The sequence below is a fragment of the Ambystoma mexicanum genome, chromosome 2q (assembly GCF_040938575.1).
Source record: "Ambystoma mexicanum isolate Mex_15411 chromosome 2q, UKY_AmexF1_1, whole genome shotgun sequence".
In the NCBI taxonomy this organism is placed as follows: Eukaryota; Metazoa; Chordata; class Amphibia; order Caudata; family Ambystomatidae; genus Ambystoma; species Ambystoma mexicanum.
The window spans coordinates 1,119,605,590-1,119,623,862 of NC_090924.1; the positions used below are offsets into that span (position 1 = coordinate 1,119,605,590).

Genomic DNA, 18,273 nt, shown 5'->3' on the forward strand with positions numbered 1-18,273 from the left:
GAGCCTGAACTAATACCAACACGCATCTCCCACTCACCCTGAATCTCTAGAGGGAATTAAAATCAGTTGGCACATTTTCCCATCCATTGCCATCAAATTTAAAAAGCATTTTGGGCCTGTGTTTCAAACTCCTACCTGTTGCCTTTAAGCTTGCTGGGGGGGAACTTAATTTCGTATTGTATTTGATTGCATTCCTGAGAACTGTGTGCTCCTCTTTCCATCTCCTTCCATTTCTTACATTGCATAGGGGAGGGGGTGAATTGCCAGAGAAAAAGTGATTATCTTATCTTCTGCTAAAATCATATCAAGTATTTCTGTACTGCATTTTATTCCTCATTGCTTTTCCCTTGAAATCATAAAAGTATTTTTGCTACTTTATCCATCCTATACTAACTCCTCATTGATTGTAAAGAAGTGTGCTAGTGTCAGATTACCCATTGTTGATTAACATTATATTTATAAGGGCGATATCGATTAATAATTTAATATAAAAGCGTGGTATCTATATTTTGTTTTATTTCTCAAATAAACCTTTTAAACTTGCAAAACAGAACTACTTCTTGGGTCAGTAGGGTCAGGGGGATTCTAAGAGAGGGGTGTTATATAGGGGTAGTCATCCAGAACTCATGAACTGGACATAAAGATACATCAATAAGGGTTTCCATTCAGTATCCCAGACTAGGCATTGACTTAGCTGTAGTGTTGAATTGAATCCTCTTACAAAGACCTATATAGGTAGGACACAAACCACGATAGGCCTATTTGTGAAATAGCCCGAGCTACACCAGAAGATAGTGTCATATGATGCAAAAAGATTAGGAGTATAATGTTGCTGGTTAACAGTGATCACCTGCTCGTATTTCCGGCTGAAAGGAGAAGGTCTTAGGTCTGTATGCCTGTGGGAGACGGGCTCAGCTTGGAGATTAGGCAATACTGGGCCTTAAATGCATGTACAGAGAAAGTAGCTTGTAAAACATTATTGTTGGGAGAAGTGGTTGTATAGTGCGAGTCCTCGTTTTTGAGCTCAAAGCGTATTTCTTCCAATATATGTACGGTACTTTCACAGCATCATCCATTTGCGCCACTGTCTAGCACACAATCGCACTGCCAAATATAGGTTGTTTTGTCCATGCACCTGCCTATTCATTCCTTCAACGTCCTCGGAAATGGATAGCTTCATTCCTGGACATCCATAAGCAGATACTTGTCTCTTCAGGTACTGTTTCCAAACCAGACACTGCCTGCTCTTGGTGTTTCCTTGCCCAGGGTCACACAAGTGAAACGGTGGAATTGAAACAGGTGCTGGTGTGTGCGTGCACGTGTGTGCCTATGCAGACGTGACTTTGATTGAATAAAAAACGATGGGCTCTTGAAACTTGCATTGACACATGTTTTCATGTCATGCTTACTAACATCACACCTTGCTGGAAGAGTCAAATGCCTTTTGATTGCATGACGTATGCATGTGATGTAACATTTCATTTCACCGAAGCTATTTTGGTCTTTAATACAATATATGTTCGTATTCACTCATTTGTTTATTTTGATGGTGAATTATTCATTCTGGGCAATTGTTTCTTCAGGCACTGCTAAAGCTTGACTGCCAAGGCCTAGTGGCTCGTCTCACTCAGGATACTGTCCTTCTGACTGCAGCAGTACAACTTGGCGTACGCTGGAGGGAATTGGCTGAAAAAGTTGCCAGGCTCACATATCAACAAATTCAGGCATATGAAATCCCCCATTATGGTAAAGATGGAGAGGTTAATTTGCAGGTGGGTTTCTTGGCAACTTCCATGTTTCAGTATGTAATTTTTGATTGTTTGCTTAAAATTCAAGACCATATCATGTTCACTGGCCAACTAAAGACAAAGAGGATCACATACATGTATGTATTCCCTTGACACATAGCCGAAGCAGTCTGGACTTACTCCTATGATTTTCCTGAGTGATAGGATGCGTTGTGACTTACCCCATCCCCTTTGATGAGCAGGGAGTGGAGGAGTAGCAGTGCAGGGAGGTCTGCTTTTTTCTGTTCTGTACTACTTTCCCAGTCAACAGTAAACCGTCATAGCTGATTATCACCTCCTCTGGCATTTGAAATTAAAAAGTTATCCATCTGTAACCTTACAGGTTATCAGCATCACATCTGAAATCAAAGCATAAAAGACACAGTGTGAGTGGGGGAGTGGTTCCTGTATGCATCAAAAAATGCTCTGGATAAATACTGACAGAATACCCTTAGAGTACATAGCTTTGCTAATGATTTCCATTCATAAAGAGATTTACGAGAGCACATTTCAACCACCATAGACGTTTACAGAGACATCATTTCACCAAAATGCCAGGGGTAGCGGATGTGACATCACATGACCCTTGACCTCTGATGACATCACAGGAAGTGATGTAATTTGAGCCTGCCCCAAGTGACCTCACAGGAAGTGATGGCACACAACATTTAACCCCTTGAACCCGGCCTCCCTGCTCCCAGGCCTGTGCCACAACATGCAGAAACCGGGCATAGAAGAAAATGTCTATGTGTGGTCAGGGTGCACAATTACACTTAAACTAATGCAAACTGCACATAATGGCAAAGCAGCATACTCAAAAGTGACAGCAAATCTTGACTATAATTGCAGTTTATATGCACTGCTTAAAGTGAAACTCAGTTGCCACCTTCTGATTCCAGAGCTCCCAAGTTTCACGAGGCCACGCGTGAGAAGGCAATCCAGTACTGTTTTCCCTTTGGATTCTGGGACGTGTAGTTTTTTTTCTTTCCATTTGAAAATCACAAAAACTACAAGTCCCAGAATTTCAAGCAAAAGTAGAGCTGGGTGGCCTTGTCACACCTCACACATAGCCACCGGAAAATTGAGAGTTCTGTGATTCCTTCATCCCTGCCACGTTAAGAGAGTAATGCACTTGAGCTTGGACTACAATATCAGTGAGCTCAAATATACTTCAAGAAAGCATTTTGATTTTCGTCTGCTATATTGTGATTTGTGCTCAGCCAATTTCACCTCCGACTCCCACTCCAATATTTAAAACATGGCAAATTGAAAATAAAAAGGGTTGCTTTAAATGTTTCAGGAAAGGTGTTTGTGCCCTCCCTGTCTTTCTCATGCAAAAGATCAAAACTGACACACCCCAGACGGGGAATGAGGCAAAGAGAGCAGGCTGCGTGAGTTCAAGGCAAGGTTTATATAAGTAAACGGCATTCAAAGATCTCTGTTGCCTCTGAGAGCGCTCTGACCAGGATTAAGGTTACAATACATTTTATAGGACAAATGACGCAGCTAACATAGGGTACTACGTTTGTCCCGGATTGGACAGTCCATATGGTGCCCATGGTGTGGGCGGCATCTCTTCCTCCGGGTTGGCTGCTTGGTTGGCGGGAGGATGGACGTCAGGCATCTGTGTTCCAAATGGGTGAAGGTCAGGTCGCTGTGAAGCAGGGTGGCCACTTGCTAAGCTAACATAATATATTCCCAAAATGCATGCACTAAATAATAATCGTTGAAGTCTTTGAACAACTCATCATGTCTCTATAAACTTCACACATGTATCTATACTATCAATAACATCCGATTATAAAGGCCTTAGGTTAAGGGTCTTGACCACCATAATAACACTGGTTGAAGTGAGGGTCTGTGTTCATAAGAATATTTGATATGTTGATGTGTGTTAGTTGTAGACAACGATATACTGCAGCAGGGGTCTAATGTTAGTTGGGGATCTGTTTGGTGGGCTTCATGGCGTGGTCAGCGGTCTGGCACATAAAAGGAATACCTTGCTGCAGGGGTATAGGGTCTCAATGGCAGTAAGTTTCCACTGGCGAGGGTGCGGGGGCAAGGACACGTTTGTGGAGATGAACAAGCTATGTGCTTAGCTCATGCTGGTTCACATGCAGGACAGTGACCTCAGAGGAAGAGTGATGTGTTACCTTTATTATTTGTTGCAAGTACCTCCGGCTTCAGCATGAGAATGGAGCCGCAGAGTTTTCCACTCAGAGTGGTAAAGATGGTGGGGGCCATGTGCCCTGCGCATCTGGCCGTTGCGAGAAAGAAAAGAGAAGCATTTTGTACTATCGCAGGCATAGTCCCCAAGATGGAGTTGAAAGGGGGTACAAAAATGGATGCCCTGTGTCCTGCTCGGTGGTCCCATCTACGCAAATGTTAACCAAAGTCGGCATGGCATAAGGGCAAGGGGCCAACCCACCACTGGAGGCTCTTGGTCCGAGTTTTGTACTGAGAAGTAAAGGATGCGAGGGACCTGCTGGCCCCTTGCTCCCACACATTCCCTTTTGTTACATCTAAAGTAACAAATTATGACCCTTCTTTTCTTTCATTCTCCCTTCGGTAGTACTCAGCTTCAGCAACTGCTTCTTCCCAGGCTGGGGTATATTTTATTGGCATCCATGCTCTGCACACACTTCTCAATCTATGCTCTTTTCTTGGATATTCGTCTGGGGTGCATGTTAGGTAGATCCCACCATCCCCATCCAGGTCTACCCATACTTCTTTATACCATTGTAGTTCCCTTGGTTCCTTAATTGTGGTGTGGTATAAATTATCAACGCTGTCCCCATATTGCCTGTAGATGGCAGTCATCCTGTATTTTTTTTATTATGTTCCCCTGTTTGTATTTGTGCATCTATCATAGTTGCTACCGTTGTCGGTCGGCCCATTGTTACCCTCATGTTACCCTCATCATAGTTGAGGTAGGCATACTTTTTTGCACAACACCGGAGGCCTAATTGGCACACACAGAAGAATAGCAGCATAAAGACGATGATGGGAACGAGTATCTTCCTCATCACATTTACCCATGATGGTATCCAGCTGAACATGTTGTCAAACCATGTACTTTCTTCTACTCCGCCCTCTGTTCTCATCCTCTCTCCTAAGTTGTGAACTGCTGTTATCACATGCAAGAGTGTTCCATTATCTGCATCTTCAGATGGCACAAATGCGCTGCACGCCCCCCCTGATTTTTCATCAATCACCACCGTCCATCACCGTGAGGAGGTCTAGAACATATCGGTTTTGCATTGTCATTAGGCGCAAGGCACGGAGCTCTATTTTTATTAGGTTGAATCCTTCTTCAGTGTCGTTGGCCAGTTGGATTAGGTCCCAGCGCACTATTTGTAACCATTTGGCATTTGCTCGAGCTTGGAGCCCTGGCAATAGGAGCGATGCAAAAAATGTCTTTGCGGATGTGAACAGTTTGTATTTTTGTGGGATCTCAGCAAGGAGTTTTGATGATTCATACGAAATATAGCTGGATGATATTTTACTTCGTGATAATATTGTTTTCAACTCGTGTTCTGACAACAGTTCGTAAGCTGGAGGTTCTATTTTTACTTGTTGGGGCGCTGTCGTTGGGTCAGCCGATTGCCCTGCTGCCGATTTGCCAGCCGATTCTCCTATTGGTCCTTGGATATGGCTTTCGGGTATTACCATCAGGGCCGTATGGAGGGTGGCTAAGGCGCAAGTACCTTTCCAGGATGCAGGTAGATGCATGTAGGCTTGTTTGTCGCAAATCCGGCACATGTCCATGAGTGCTGCAGTGCCTTTCTTCATATCAGGTAATATTACTGTCTTGTTGCATTTCCTTGCCTCCCCCATGTTCGCTTTCCATTCCCCATGGAAGCATAGTTCGTGTGGTATTTCTTTTTGTATTTTTATACTTTTTTCCAGTGCTGTGATCCATTTTAGCTTAGTGACGTGTTGTGACCAAATAGGAGCACTCACTTCCTTTATCCACTGGAAGGTGTCCTGAGGAAGTCCCCGGAGTGCTTCTGCTTTGCATTCGATAGTTTCATCGTGCCATTTGTTCTCTGCATACATCGTCCCTTTTATGACAAAGAATGGCTTTGATGTAAATTACTCCTTGACGCCGGCTCGTGCATGTTCTCTCATTTTCCAGCCTTTCTATGGTGAGGGTGTGTGCCTGGAAGGTGCTTTTTATCCTACACAGAACTAAGTGAATCAAACATTGAGCCTCCGACAAGGGCACTTCCTGTGGTACCAGCATTTTGGGTGTCCCTGATGCATGCGGTATGAGTGAACAGACATAGCAGCTTTCATTTGTTGCTTGCTTTGCCGTAGCACTCATGGCTGAATACCATTTGTTAGAATGATCAGGGTGGCGTGGGTCTTCTATTTCATCCTATCCCAGGTCATGATAAATGTTGTATCTTTTCCTTCCCGCCCCCTTTTTTCTCTCCTTTTCCCTCCCTCCTTATAGCTTCTCACTTTTTGATAATGTATTGGGAACATTCCAGCCCTGGTAGTATCATTGCTGTTGAATATGGCATGTATATACTCGTTAGTAGCAGCAGCGTAATATAAGGTAGGTTCTATGGCCGTCTGCACATGAATACTTGTGTTGGCTAAGTTACTCAGCCAATAATAGTTGCCATCATATTCATTTGGTTCATAATCATTACTCATATTTATGCCAGGATGTGACAAGGAGACAATTGTTGGATTAGCAGAGGCGTGCTCTGAAGTCTGTGTTGCATTCGTATCGTCAATGCCAATGATATATGTTTCTCCCCATATTATCTTTACTCCAGTCCATATTAGGCTTGACCCTTCTCGTATCAACTTAGCCCTGCCCCCCCTCGTGCAAGTCATTAACCAGAGATAAGAGAGTGTATTACCAGGCCATGAAGAACAACATCACAGAAAGCAAGACAGCAGCACATTTCAAAACGCATTCAACATTGCTATACTTATTAGCCCTATTGGCATCCCTATTGCTATCTAACATTAATGTGTTCTCTGCGAGTGCACTTCGTTGGGCCATTTTGTCACCTGGAGGGACGATACAAATTTGTTAAGTGACCAGAATATGCTCATTATATACATATTTACGCATCATATTTACTCATTGTTTTCATTTACGGTTGCTGTACTTTTTATTATACATTTTTCTATTATCCACTTCACTTATATCCTCTTTTTTACTGTGCATTTTTATAGCAGGAGGAAGATATAGCAGGGAAAAGAGAGTGAAAGAAAGAAAGACAGAGAAGTAGGGCAAGGCAAATTAGATGGCACATCATTGCCTTTGCTCCTTACAAGTTCCTCCTTCATTTGATCGGGTTGTCATTGCTTCCCAACCTCACTTGTTGTGCCACTTGCACATACCTGTTCACTCTGAGGGAGTGTACTATTGCGTGCCCTCCTTACATCTGAGAGGTGCACCCAATATTTCAGTCCCTTAACCTTCACAGCAGTGGGCGTACTGTAAATTACCTCGTATGGGCCGTGAAACCTTGCTGAATTCCATCTCCTGACAAAACTCCTCACATATACCTGTGCTCCTGGCTGCAGCGGCCCAGTTGGGCTGTCTTTAGCTGTCATGGTAGTATCAGTTGCCACATTTTCAGTGAAAGGCGGTGCTATTTGTCGCGCTATGCTGCGTACTGCGCGCATCAGCTGAGTCAGGTACTCCTTAAATTCTTCAACCAGCACTGTGGCAGCCCTGTGTGCATCTGATGCTGTCCTAATCGGGGAGAGCGGTGTGTGTATTCGCCTCCCAGTCACAATTTCATGGGAGCTCAAATGATGGTCCTTGCATGGTTGCGTTCTGAGTTGGAACAGTGCTAGGGGTAAGCAATACACCCAGTTTTTCTTCAGTGTATTACACAATTTCGATAGTTTACTCTTGAGCAGGCCGTTGATCTTTTTTTCACCACCCCATTAGCCATTGGATGATAAATGGAACACAGTTTGTGCTTCACCCCTAGGAGTGACGTTACTTCTTTGAAGAGGTCATTCACAAAGTGTGTGCCATTGTCTAATCGTATCACATCCCCACCGGGAAAACACTTCTCTCAGCAGAAACTTCACCGCACACTTCGCGTCTGGGTGGGGGCATGGACCCGACTCCACCCACCTCGAGAAGGGGCATACTACCACAATTAGATATCTCGCCCCGTTACATCTCTCTCCCATGTCTGCATAATCTATGTGGAGCTCCCTGAAGGGCCCTGCTGGCCACGGCAAAGTACCTCGCAATGTCCTCAATGTCATCCCTGAATTGTATGTTTGACATGTTGTACAATCTATGATACATTTTGACAAATGTTCCTGTAGGTTAGGGACAAACCAATGTTCCTGGATGTCTGCGGCGATGTGTTGTTTCGCTACATGGGCTAGAAAGTGCAGCTGTTGGAATGCTAGCCCTAGCAATTCTATCGGTATCACTACTTTCCCCGTTGTCTCCAGCCTCCAAATGAGGTCTGTAGCCGATTGTTTACATCCCCGCTTGCTCCATAATTCTTGTTCCTCCAGTGGTGCTCTACTCTGTAGCTCTATTAACTGTGTCATGGGGGTGTTACTATAGGCTTCTTCTAGTGGATCTGCGGTGATTGCTTTAACAATGCACTCAGTCGCTGGTGTTATATTGAAATACGAGGCCTTCTTCACTGCTGCGTCGGCTGCCGCATTTCCCAATGAGATCGCATCTGTGTTGTTGGTATGGGCTTGGCATTTCACCACTGCCACTACCGATGGCTCTGCCAACGCCTCTATTAATTAATTCAATAATGTGGCGTGCTATACTGGTGATCCATCTGCTCTTCTGAACCCTCTTCTTCGCCAGCGTGATAGTCCTGAATGGACAGTGGTAGTTGCATATGCCGAATCTGAATATATAGTCACTGTGCATCCTTTGGCTGTACGTAATGCTTCAATTAATGCCGTTAGTTCAGCCACGTGTGCGGAGTAATGGGACGGGAGACGCTTTTGGATGATTGTTTCATAGCCATCTTCCTCCATTAGTACTACTGCCATCCCTACATGCTTCTCTCCTGTTTCTGGGTTTATTGATGCTGAACCATCTATGAAGTATATTTCCCCTTCCTGCAGGACATTTTCACTCGCCTTGGGAATATCATCACCTTCCCCCTTATAGGTTGCACAGTCGTGTTCCTGCATATCCTCCATAGTACATGGTTCTGTAATGAATGTTGCTGGGTTTACTCTTTTACACCTGACCACATGCACGTTGGGGCTTGAAATTATTATCTCATATGCGGTTGCTCTCTGTGTTGTCAGTGTTGATTTTGACCACTCAAGAATCGCAAATAATGAATGCTCTGCATACAACGTTACTGAACATCCCATTACAATTGTGGCACTTTTTTCAATGGCGAAGGCTGCATCTGTGAGGGCCTGTTCGCACGTGAAGTGACCTTGCATAACTGCATCCATTGTTCCGCTGTATTAGCCTAGTGGCTTGTGGCCTAATGATGTTTTCTGTGTCAACACTGCAGTCATCAATGTTCCATTGCAGTGAGAGAACAAGAAAAATTCCCTCTCATAATCTGGGTCCGCGAGGACTGGAGCCTCTGCGATAAGGTCTTTCAGTCTGAAGTACTGAGCCATCATGTCATGTGTCCATTTTATTGGGGCTCTATGTTTTTGCGCTTCTTTTAATGCTTGCAATAAGGGGCGTGTGTATGCTGCATAATCAGGGATCCATGCTTGGCAATAGTTGCATATGCCAAGAAATGTTTGCATGTCCTTCACTGTCTTTGGTATTATTATGTTACTTATGGCAGCTGCCCTGTCAGGGAGTATTCGTTTTCCATCTTTCGATATCAACTGTCCGAGGTATACAACTTCGGCAAGGCAGTATTGTAGTTTCCCTTTATCAACCTTGTATCCTTTGGTGGCTAACACGTTTAACAGTGTTATAGGGCCTCATTACGACTCAGGCGGTAAGGGTTTTACGACGGCGTAAACAGCGCCGACCCTTACCGCCTGAGTACGAGGTCCCTTAGCGCCATGGCGGATTTAACACCTGCTTTTAGCAGGTGTTAAAATCCATGGCGCTAAGGGACCATGGAGTTAATTACGCCACCGTAATTTACGGTGGCGTAATTAACGCCTTCCCCACTCCCATTATGCCCTATGGGGCAAAAATGGGAATGGGGAAGGGTAAATGGGGATTGGGGATTTACCGCCCCGCCAAGGTCGGAATGGGGTGGTAAGTCCGCCAACCACCATGGCGTAAACATAGTTTACGCCATGGTGGTAAAGTCACGGCCCAGGCGGTAACTTACCGCCTGGGTCGTAATGAGGCCCATAGAGTCTTCTCTACACTTTTCTTCTGTTTTGCCACAGACGAGTAAATCGTCTACGTATTGTATAATAGTGCTCTCTACATCTATATTTCCAATGTCTTCACGTAATACTCTGTTAAAAATACTTGGGCTTTCGCAATATCCCCGTGGGAGCCTACGATGTTCATATCTGTTATTTCCTAGTGTGAACGCTGTGAGGTACTGTGATCCTGAGTCAAGTGGTATGGAGAAGAAGGCATTCTTCAAGTCAACCACAGTAAAACATGTTGATTCTTTGGGTATGCTGCACAGTATTGATGCCGGGTTAGGCAATAGTGGGTACTCTTTTTGAATGACATCATTGAGCGAGCGGAGATCTTGGATCATCCTCCACACCCCTCCTTTTGCTTTTTTAATCAGAAAGATGGCAGTGTTACACAGGGAATTTGATGGCACTATTATACCTTGGTTCAGGAGTGCAGTTATTGTCTCCCTAATTCCTTCCTCTGCCTCTCTGGATATTGGGTATTGTTTCACTCTTGGCGGTATGGCACCTGGTTTGAGTTTTATCTTTATTGGTGTTACTTCATGTAATAACCCTACATCATGGGGGCCTGTGGTCCAAATTTCTGGTGCTACTTTTGCCATGTCTTCCTCAAATATTGTTGGTGGGGCATTAACACTGGCCATTAGTGGGTTGTGTACCTCTCTGAACTGGATCATGATGTCACACGGTATGCTTATTTCCATTATTATCTCTCCATCAACTTCGTTGTCAGTGAATAGTTCTTCCTCAGTTAGATCTCTTAGCATTATGTTTGGATCTATGCATAACACAGTTCTCCACTGGCATCCATACGTGTCCAAGCTTATGACCACAATACATTACCTGAACTGCCTTGTTGTCTATGGACATTATAGTGCCTGGCACGACATCCGTATTTGCAATTGGGCGGAATATAAAGTTTAATGGTGTCCTCCATTCTTTTCTCATTATCTCAGGTACTACTCGGGCTAACACTTTGATGCCATAGATAAACATGTCTATGGGTATCCCTCGCACTACAACCTCATTCGTCATTGTACTAATCATTAACATTGCTCGCACTGGGCATACTCCTGAGGTGGAGCACACTATTCCCTGCTCGGTAAATGAAATGGTCATGTTCAACTTACTCAGCAAATCTCTACCCAGCAAGTTGATTGGCGCGTCTTCGTGGTACAGTAAGGGTGCGCACACTGTTTTTCCCCCCACAGTTATATCAAAATCTTTGATGTAAGGAACTTTTAAAATAGCCCCAGAGAACCCCTGCATTTCCAAATTCCTGCCTGAGAGCGGAAACCACTCTTCCATAAGACATGATTTTTCCGCTCCTGAGTCTACCATAAAGATAAACTGCTTATTTCCTATCTTTGCCCCCACTAGTGGTCCCTCTTCTGCACGTGGGGTTGAGGATAGGACTGGACACGCAAGTGCTCCCTATGGGCTGTCCTAATCTGCGTACCTTTCTTGTCCTGGTACTGAAAAAACATTATCTCCAACTACTGTTGTGCCGCGGAACGGTGCAGGTGCACCATGTGCAGATGTCGCGAAAATGTTGCTGCCGACATTTCCTACAGTGTTTTGTCTTGTCATGGGCTGTGATGCGCTGTGATGTGGTTGTGAGGGTGGTTGTCTTTGCTGCATTTAGGGTTCATTATAACACTGGTCCTGTGGTCTTCCCCCTCCCATTGGTAATCCATAGGGGCTACTTGGGTGTGGGCATCCCCATACCTGTTCATTGTCCACGGGTGGATGCCCTTTGAAATGCCCTGAGGGCCGCATCCTGCATTCTTTTGAATAGCGTCCCCATCTCCCACAGTTCCAACATGACCCTTGCTATCCTCCTCCCATCCCTTGGCCACCGAATACTCTATTCCCCATGCCTCCGAACCCCCCTCTCAGGCCACGGTACCCACCTCGTCCTCTCGCCGGTCTTTCTTGCCACTGTGGTCCTCTGTGTTGCTCCTCTTCGTTCCACGTTCCTTGTTCTCCTGCTGCGCACAGTGCTGCTATTCCGACTGGCCTGCCTCCCGCTCTCTCATCCCCCTCATTCTCCCTATCTGTTGTTACGCTGGCATTTATGGCGGCGACCATCACTAATTTATTCTGTACCAGTTTCGCTTTGTCCGACAGCCTTTTTTGTGCTATCTCCTTTTCTCTCTCTTTGATCCTCCTACAGTGGTGCACAATTATGCTCTGAATTTCAGGCCAACCCTTGGCTTCTATCCCTGCTATCTTGTCCAAGGCCTTCTGTACCTTCTTCGGGAGCCCTTTCTTGATTATAAAATAGAACAAGGCGGTGGATTGGTTCCACGTCGTACCAGTTTCGCTTCTCCATAAGTCTTGCACCTGCAGTATGAATTGCGTAGGATCCTCGTTCTCCTCCATTGTACATTGCCTTACTAAATGTAAGTCTGGAATATCTGGAAATGTGCGCCGCAATGTGTCCCATACTTGTGCTCGAAGATTGTTGAAGGGTGATCCATCATGGCGGTCACAGCTCATTGTTACCCCCGGGAACCCCGCCTTCTCCCACACAGCGTCTGCCTGATCACCAACGGCGGACACTAGCAAACTTTTTACATCACCTTTCGCTAACGGTATTCCTGCCGTGTTCTTTTCGAATGCATATATCCATTTCCCTGCCTCTCCGGCAAGTGGATGGAGGTGTTTCAACAGGTTGTTCTTGTCCATCTGGGCCCACAGGATATAGTGTGGCCTACCTGCTCCCTTGTGTATCAATGGCATCTGCAATTTATGATTCTTTCCTGTCTTACTTACTGTCCCTTCCTTTGCCTTACTCAGCATCATATTTCCTACTCGCTGTCTTAATCTACCCTGCCATCGTGAGGGTGATCGTTCATCTAAGTCATCGAAATGATGTGACAGTGGGGATCCTACAGCTGCTACTCCTTCTTCGTATTCGTCTAGATTACTCCACACTTCTTCTATTTCCTCTTCTTGCTTGCCATTCTCACCTTGTCCTTCCCCTCGCTGGCTTTCTGGGGTGGCTGGGCTTATTATTCTTACTGGTTTGTCATTCAGATGGAACAGGAATTCTCCCAATTGCCATTCTTTTTCTCGCCCTTGTGATGTGGGTGATCCCTGAGACAATATGGACTGTGCTGGTCCTGGCGTCGCTGGTGCTGATTCCCCTGTTACACTTAGCGGGAGTGTGAGATCTGCTACGGACAATTGTGGTACTTCCCCTCCCCTGGTAGCATTTGGCCCCTGTCACACAGTGCTCTTAGCCGTGTTATTTCCATTTGTGCATTTGCTAATTGGCGGTCTAAATCTCTGGTTAATCGCGCTAAATTTACAGGGGGTGCACTTGTCAGGCCATAGAGGCCTCCTTTGTCATATGGCGGTGGCGCCGTGGCTACCGCCCCGCTTGGGGGAGTGGGGGTGGGGCACGCTGGTACATACAGAGGCTCGCTATATCCTACTGCTGGTCTTGTCATTGAAGGGTATATTTTGGTTGTATCATTCTCAACTGTGGTCGTTGTGCATTCACCCTTTGGTGTTCCACTTAACTCTTCCTGTGTTTTCTGTTTTTCAATTGTTTTTTCTGTATTTACCTCTGCTATAGGGGTAACTTCCTCGAACATTCGCCACAGGTCCAATACTTCCCTTCTGTTTTGCAACTGTTTTCCCTTATATCTTGCCAATAAGTGTGTGGATGCTAAGTCTAACGCCCTTTTGTCAAATGACCCTCCCTCTGGCCAAATTGGTGTTACATTGACCCCTTTTATCTCCGTCACCCATTGATCGTGGTATTTCTGTATCCTTTCACTATATAATGGGAGATGTTGGCAAATGTGAGCTAATGGTGTTACTCCCCCATGATGGTGTTTCTCCCTTCGCTTGTATGTGCACTTGCACCTGATCCTCCCTCTAATCTCGGGTGCAATATTTGTTGTCTTTCCTCAATGTCACACCCTTCAACCACCTTTCCCTTTATTATAGGTCAACAATATATTAAGCGTTTCCCATTTATTGACAGTTATTGTGCATCAATATTCAACGTCACCTTTGTAATCATTGCATTTCCAATTCCAACAGTTCACTTTCGCATATATAACCCCTTACCTACAAATCACTTACAACATTTTGACATACGAGACAATAATGGACAAAAAGGACATATAACACATAACATGCACTACCTGCGTGCTTTTATCTCCCCCTTGTTCCCGTTACTGAACACTTTTTACCCTTCCCCGTTGCCTACTCCTCTCATTCACTCCTCACCTCTTACACCCTCTTACTCTTTCCCAAAGAATCTTGCTTACACGGAAAAAGAATATTCTAAATTACTACTCTGAGTCTACTAAATATATGAGACCCCTTCTATTTTCTCTTTATCTTCACTTATTTATCTGCACTGGACGAGACAATGCTATGCGGCGCAGCCTTCTACCCCGTTCGGGCTAGGATACCTCTTATCTTCTTCTTACTTCTCACAAAACCTAATGGCCATATAAAGGATAGATCAGGAAAGCCTCAGCATCACTCACACAGCCCCTACTCTCGGCTTTTACCCACTACCACCTGTTCCCCTGTTCCCTTATTTTCCCCCTTACCTTTCTTTGGGAACTTTCGCAACCGGCACCCACGTGTTCAGTCGGGTAATCCGAGGGTCACCATTCGCGGTCTGACCCCAGTCAGTTCCGCACCCCAACCAAGCCGTGGCCCGCCTCGCTAGCAACTTTTTCAGTTGGGTATTCGTCAACCGGGAACCCTTGACCCTTTCTTGTAGTGCGCACAGGCTGGTCGGCCGTGGAGGCAATGGTTTTGCTGGGGGGTGTCCCGGATCTCGCCGCACGGTGCGGGCCTCGAGGCACCTTTCCAAATCACATCACAACGGGTCACCAAATGTTTGTGCTCTCCCCGTCTTTCTCATGCAAAAGATTAAAACTGACACACCCCAGACGTGGAATGAGGCAAAGAGAGCAGGCTACGAGAGTTCAAGGCAAGGTCTATATATGTAAATGGCATTCAAAGATCTCTGTTGCCTCTGAGAGCGCTCTGACCAGAATTAAGATTACAATACATTTTATAGGACAAATGACGCAACTAACACAGGGTACTACGTTGGTCCCAGATTGGACAGTCCATATGGTGCCCATGGTGTGGGCGGCATCTTTTCCTCCAGGTTGGCTGCTTGGTTGGCGGGAGGATGGACGTCAGGCATCTGTGTTCCGAATGGATGAAGGTCAGGTCCCTGTGAAGCAGGGTGGCCACTGGCTAAGCTAACATAATATATTCTCAAAATGCATGCACTAAATAATAATCGTTCGAAGTCTTTGAACAACCCATCATGTCTCTATAAACTTCACACGTGTATCTATACTATCAATAACATCGGATTATAAAGGCCTTAGGTTAAGGGTCTTGACCACGATAATAACACTGGTTGAAGTGAGGGTCTGTGTTCATAAGAATCTTTGGTATGTTGACATTTGTTAGTTGTAGACAACGATATACTGCAGCAGGGGTCTAATGTTAGTTGGGTATCTGTTGGGTGGGCATCATGGCGTGGTCAGCGGTCTGGCACATAAAAGGAATACCTTGCAGGGATACATGGTCACAATGGCAGTAAGTTTCCATTGGCGAGGGTGTGGGGGAAAGGACACGTTTGTGGAGATGAACAAGCTGTGTGCTTAGCTCATGCTGGTTCACATGCAGGACAGTGACCTCAGAGGAAGAGTGATGTGTTACATTTATTATTTGTTGCAAGTGGGTGTGCCGCCAATGACCTCTGCCTTAATGCCAGTAAGACCGAGATTATACTCATCGGCACACCCACTCCCTCCTTCCCTGCAGCTCTCTGGCCGGCCTCTCTTGGCCCTCTTCCTGTTCCTACCTGCAAGGCAAAAAACCTTGGGGTCATCTTCGACTCCACACTCTCCTTCTCTCCTCACATTTCTGACGTTTCTAAGAAGTCACACTACCAGCTGCACCTCCTCAGAGGTATCCTTCCTTTCCTCTCCTTCCCCCAGAAGCTCACTGTCTCCAGAGCCCTGGTTCTCTCGAAGCTGGACTACTGTAACAGCCTCTATCTAAATCTGCCTGCCTCTACTCTCCGCCCTCTGCAACTCATCCAGAACAGGGCAACGAGACTTGTCCTTGGCCTCAAGCCCAGGGACCGTATCTCTCCAGGACTGAAATCACTACACTGGCTCCCTGTGGCTGCGAGGATTAATTTCAAAACCCTCTGCGTTGACCACAAGGCATTCTGGGGCCTGGGGCCAAATTACCTTCAACTCTCCCTTCCTAAATATCTTCCTTCTCGAGCACTTCGCTCTTCCGCCTCCAACACTCTCAGGGTCAGCCGCTTCTCCAAGCAACGAGTTGGGGGAGATCTCTCTCCGCAGCAGGGGCCTCCCTCTGGAACAGCTTTCCTGCCTCCCTGAAACTTGAGGAGAACCATCTCCGGTTCTGGAAGCACCTCAAAACCTTCCTCTTTGCTTCTGCTTTCTCTCTCCCTCTCCCCTGCTAAATCATTGAAACTGTACTGAATCAGCAACTGGGCCACTCACCAATCTCGGACCTTGGCCCAGCCACTCTCCCCTGCACTGCCTTCCTGGCAACCCCTGCACTGCGGGACTGTCTCTGTATCCCTACAGCCCCCCTTCCCAGCACTTGTCTGCACTTATCTTGCACTTGCCACCAGCTGGCCCTTATTATTTATCTTGTTCATTACTAACCCTGTACTGCACTTTCCCCTCTCCCTTTCCCCCTTGCACTTTTCCCGTCCGCCCTACCCATGCACTTGCGCAATCTGAATGACACCTGGTCTAGTAGGATCGTTGTCTGTCTCCCCTTGTTCCCCCCGCCCTGCCTCATCGCGCCTTGAAACACTTGTGTATAGGCGCGTTACAAATGCCATATCATATCATATCATATCAAGTACCTCCGGCTTCAGCGTGAGAATGGAGGCACAGAGTTTTCCAGTCAGAGTGGGAAAGATGGTGGGGGCCATGTGCCCTGCGCGTCTGGCCGTTGCGAGAAAGGAAAGAGAAGCATTTTGTACTATCGCAGTGAGGTCTAGTCACCAAGATGGAGTCGAAAGGGGGTACAAAAATGGATGCCCTGTGTCCTACTCGGTGGTCCCACTGCGCGAATGCTAACCAAAGTCGACATTGCATAAGGGCAAGGGGCGAACCCACCCCTGGAGGCACTTGGTCCGAGTTTTGTACTGAGAAGTAAAGGATGCGAGGGGCCTGCTAGCCCCTCGCTCCCACACAAAGGTTATAGGAAATGCAAGGATATGACACATGGCCACTCAAAAAAGTTGCCATAGAGAAATGTGTTCATACGCTTACGCAAATTAGTAATGGAGCGTAGAATATGCAGAACACACATTTCCATTGAACTTTGAAATAATCAAGGACTTAAAGAATTTACCTTTCAAGAGCTTCCACTATGGAAATGTCAAAGTCAGTGCAGTAACAACACTGGTTACCGATGAATAATTCTCTTTCAAAAATCAATATTGTGGCGTTTCGTACCCATCATCCACAAGAAGTTTGAACGAATATTGCTGGATACTCCCCTGATTTGATGCATCTGTCGGGCCTTAGTGCAGGACACAGCACTATTGTAAGATGTTCTCAGGACACTCAAAGGACTAATTTTTCCAACTCCCTAACTACCCCCATTCTACACGGTCTCCAGATTTACTTGTGGTGTCCCATGCATTTTTCAACTAGAATTACAGCTCCATTCTGGCAGCTTGGCACCTTCTGGCCATGTCGTGTTTCAGACTGTGATTGTCAGAAATGGCTGGCCCAGCAAAGTCACCTGTTGGTCGCTGTAGCTAAAGTTGCTTCACTATGGTCTAGATACCTGTGGTGTGGGACAGTATGCCACTCCACGGGCAAGTCCAGGTAACCCATACTACTATGGAGGTGGTTTGATGCAGTATAAAAGCAAATTAACAAAATACAAATGTTCCCCTCCGAAGAACGTCCTTGGATTCTTAGAACTAGAGGCAGAAAACGGTTAGGTCACTAAAGTATCATAAATTATGCGTAACCAGAAGTTTAAATCAATCTATATCAGCATCAAGTTGGGAATTCCCCATAAAACAAAAATGGAAAGTAAAGCAGTAGTTAGGATCAATGCATTCACTGTATAAAAGATTGGT

General features: G+C 45.7%; 1 protein-coding gene across 2 annotated transcripts in view; it reads left to right on the forward strand.

The window, feature by feature from the left end:
- MACC1 (MET transcriptional regulator MACC1) overlaps window positions 1–18,273 on the forward strand; it is a 279,368-nt gene that overhangs the window by 227,052 nt on the left and 34,043 nt on the right. The window contains exon 4 of one of the 2 annotated variants that reach the window (XM_069648475.1): window positions 1,584–1,772. The exons of the other annotated variant lie outside the window; for it this stretch is intronic. Within the exon in view, the coding sequence (XP_069504576.1) occupies window positions 1,584–1,772 (189 nt within the window). The remainder of the gene's footprint in view (window positions 1–1,583; window positions 1,773–18,273) is intronic. 2 annotated transcript variants of the gene reach the window in all.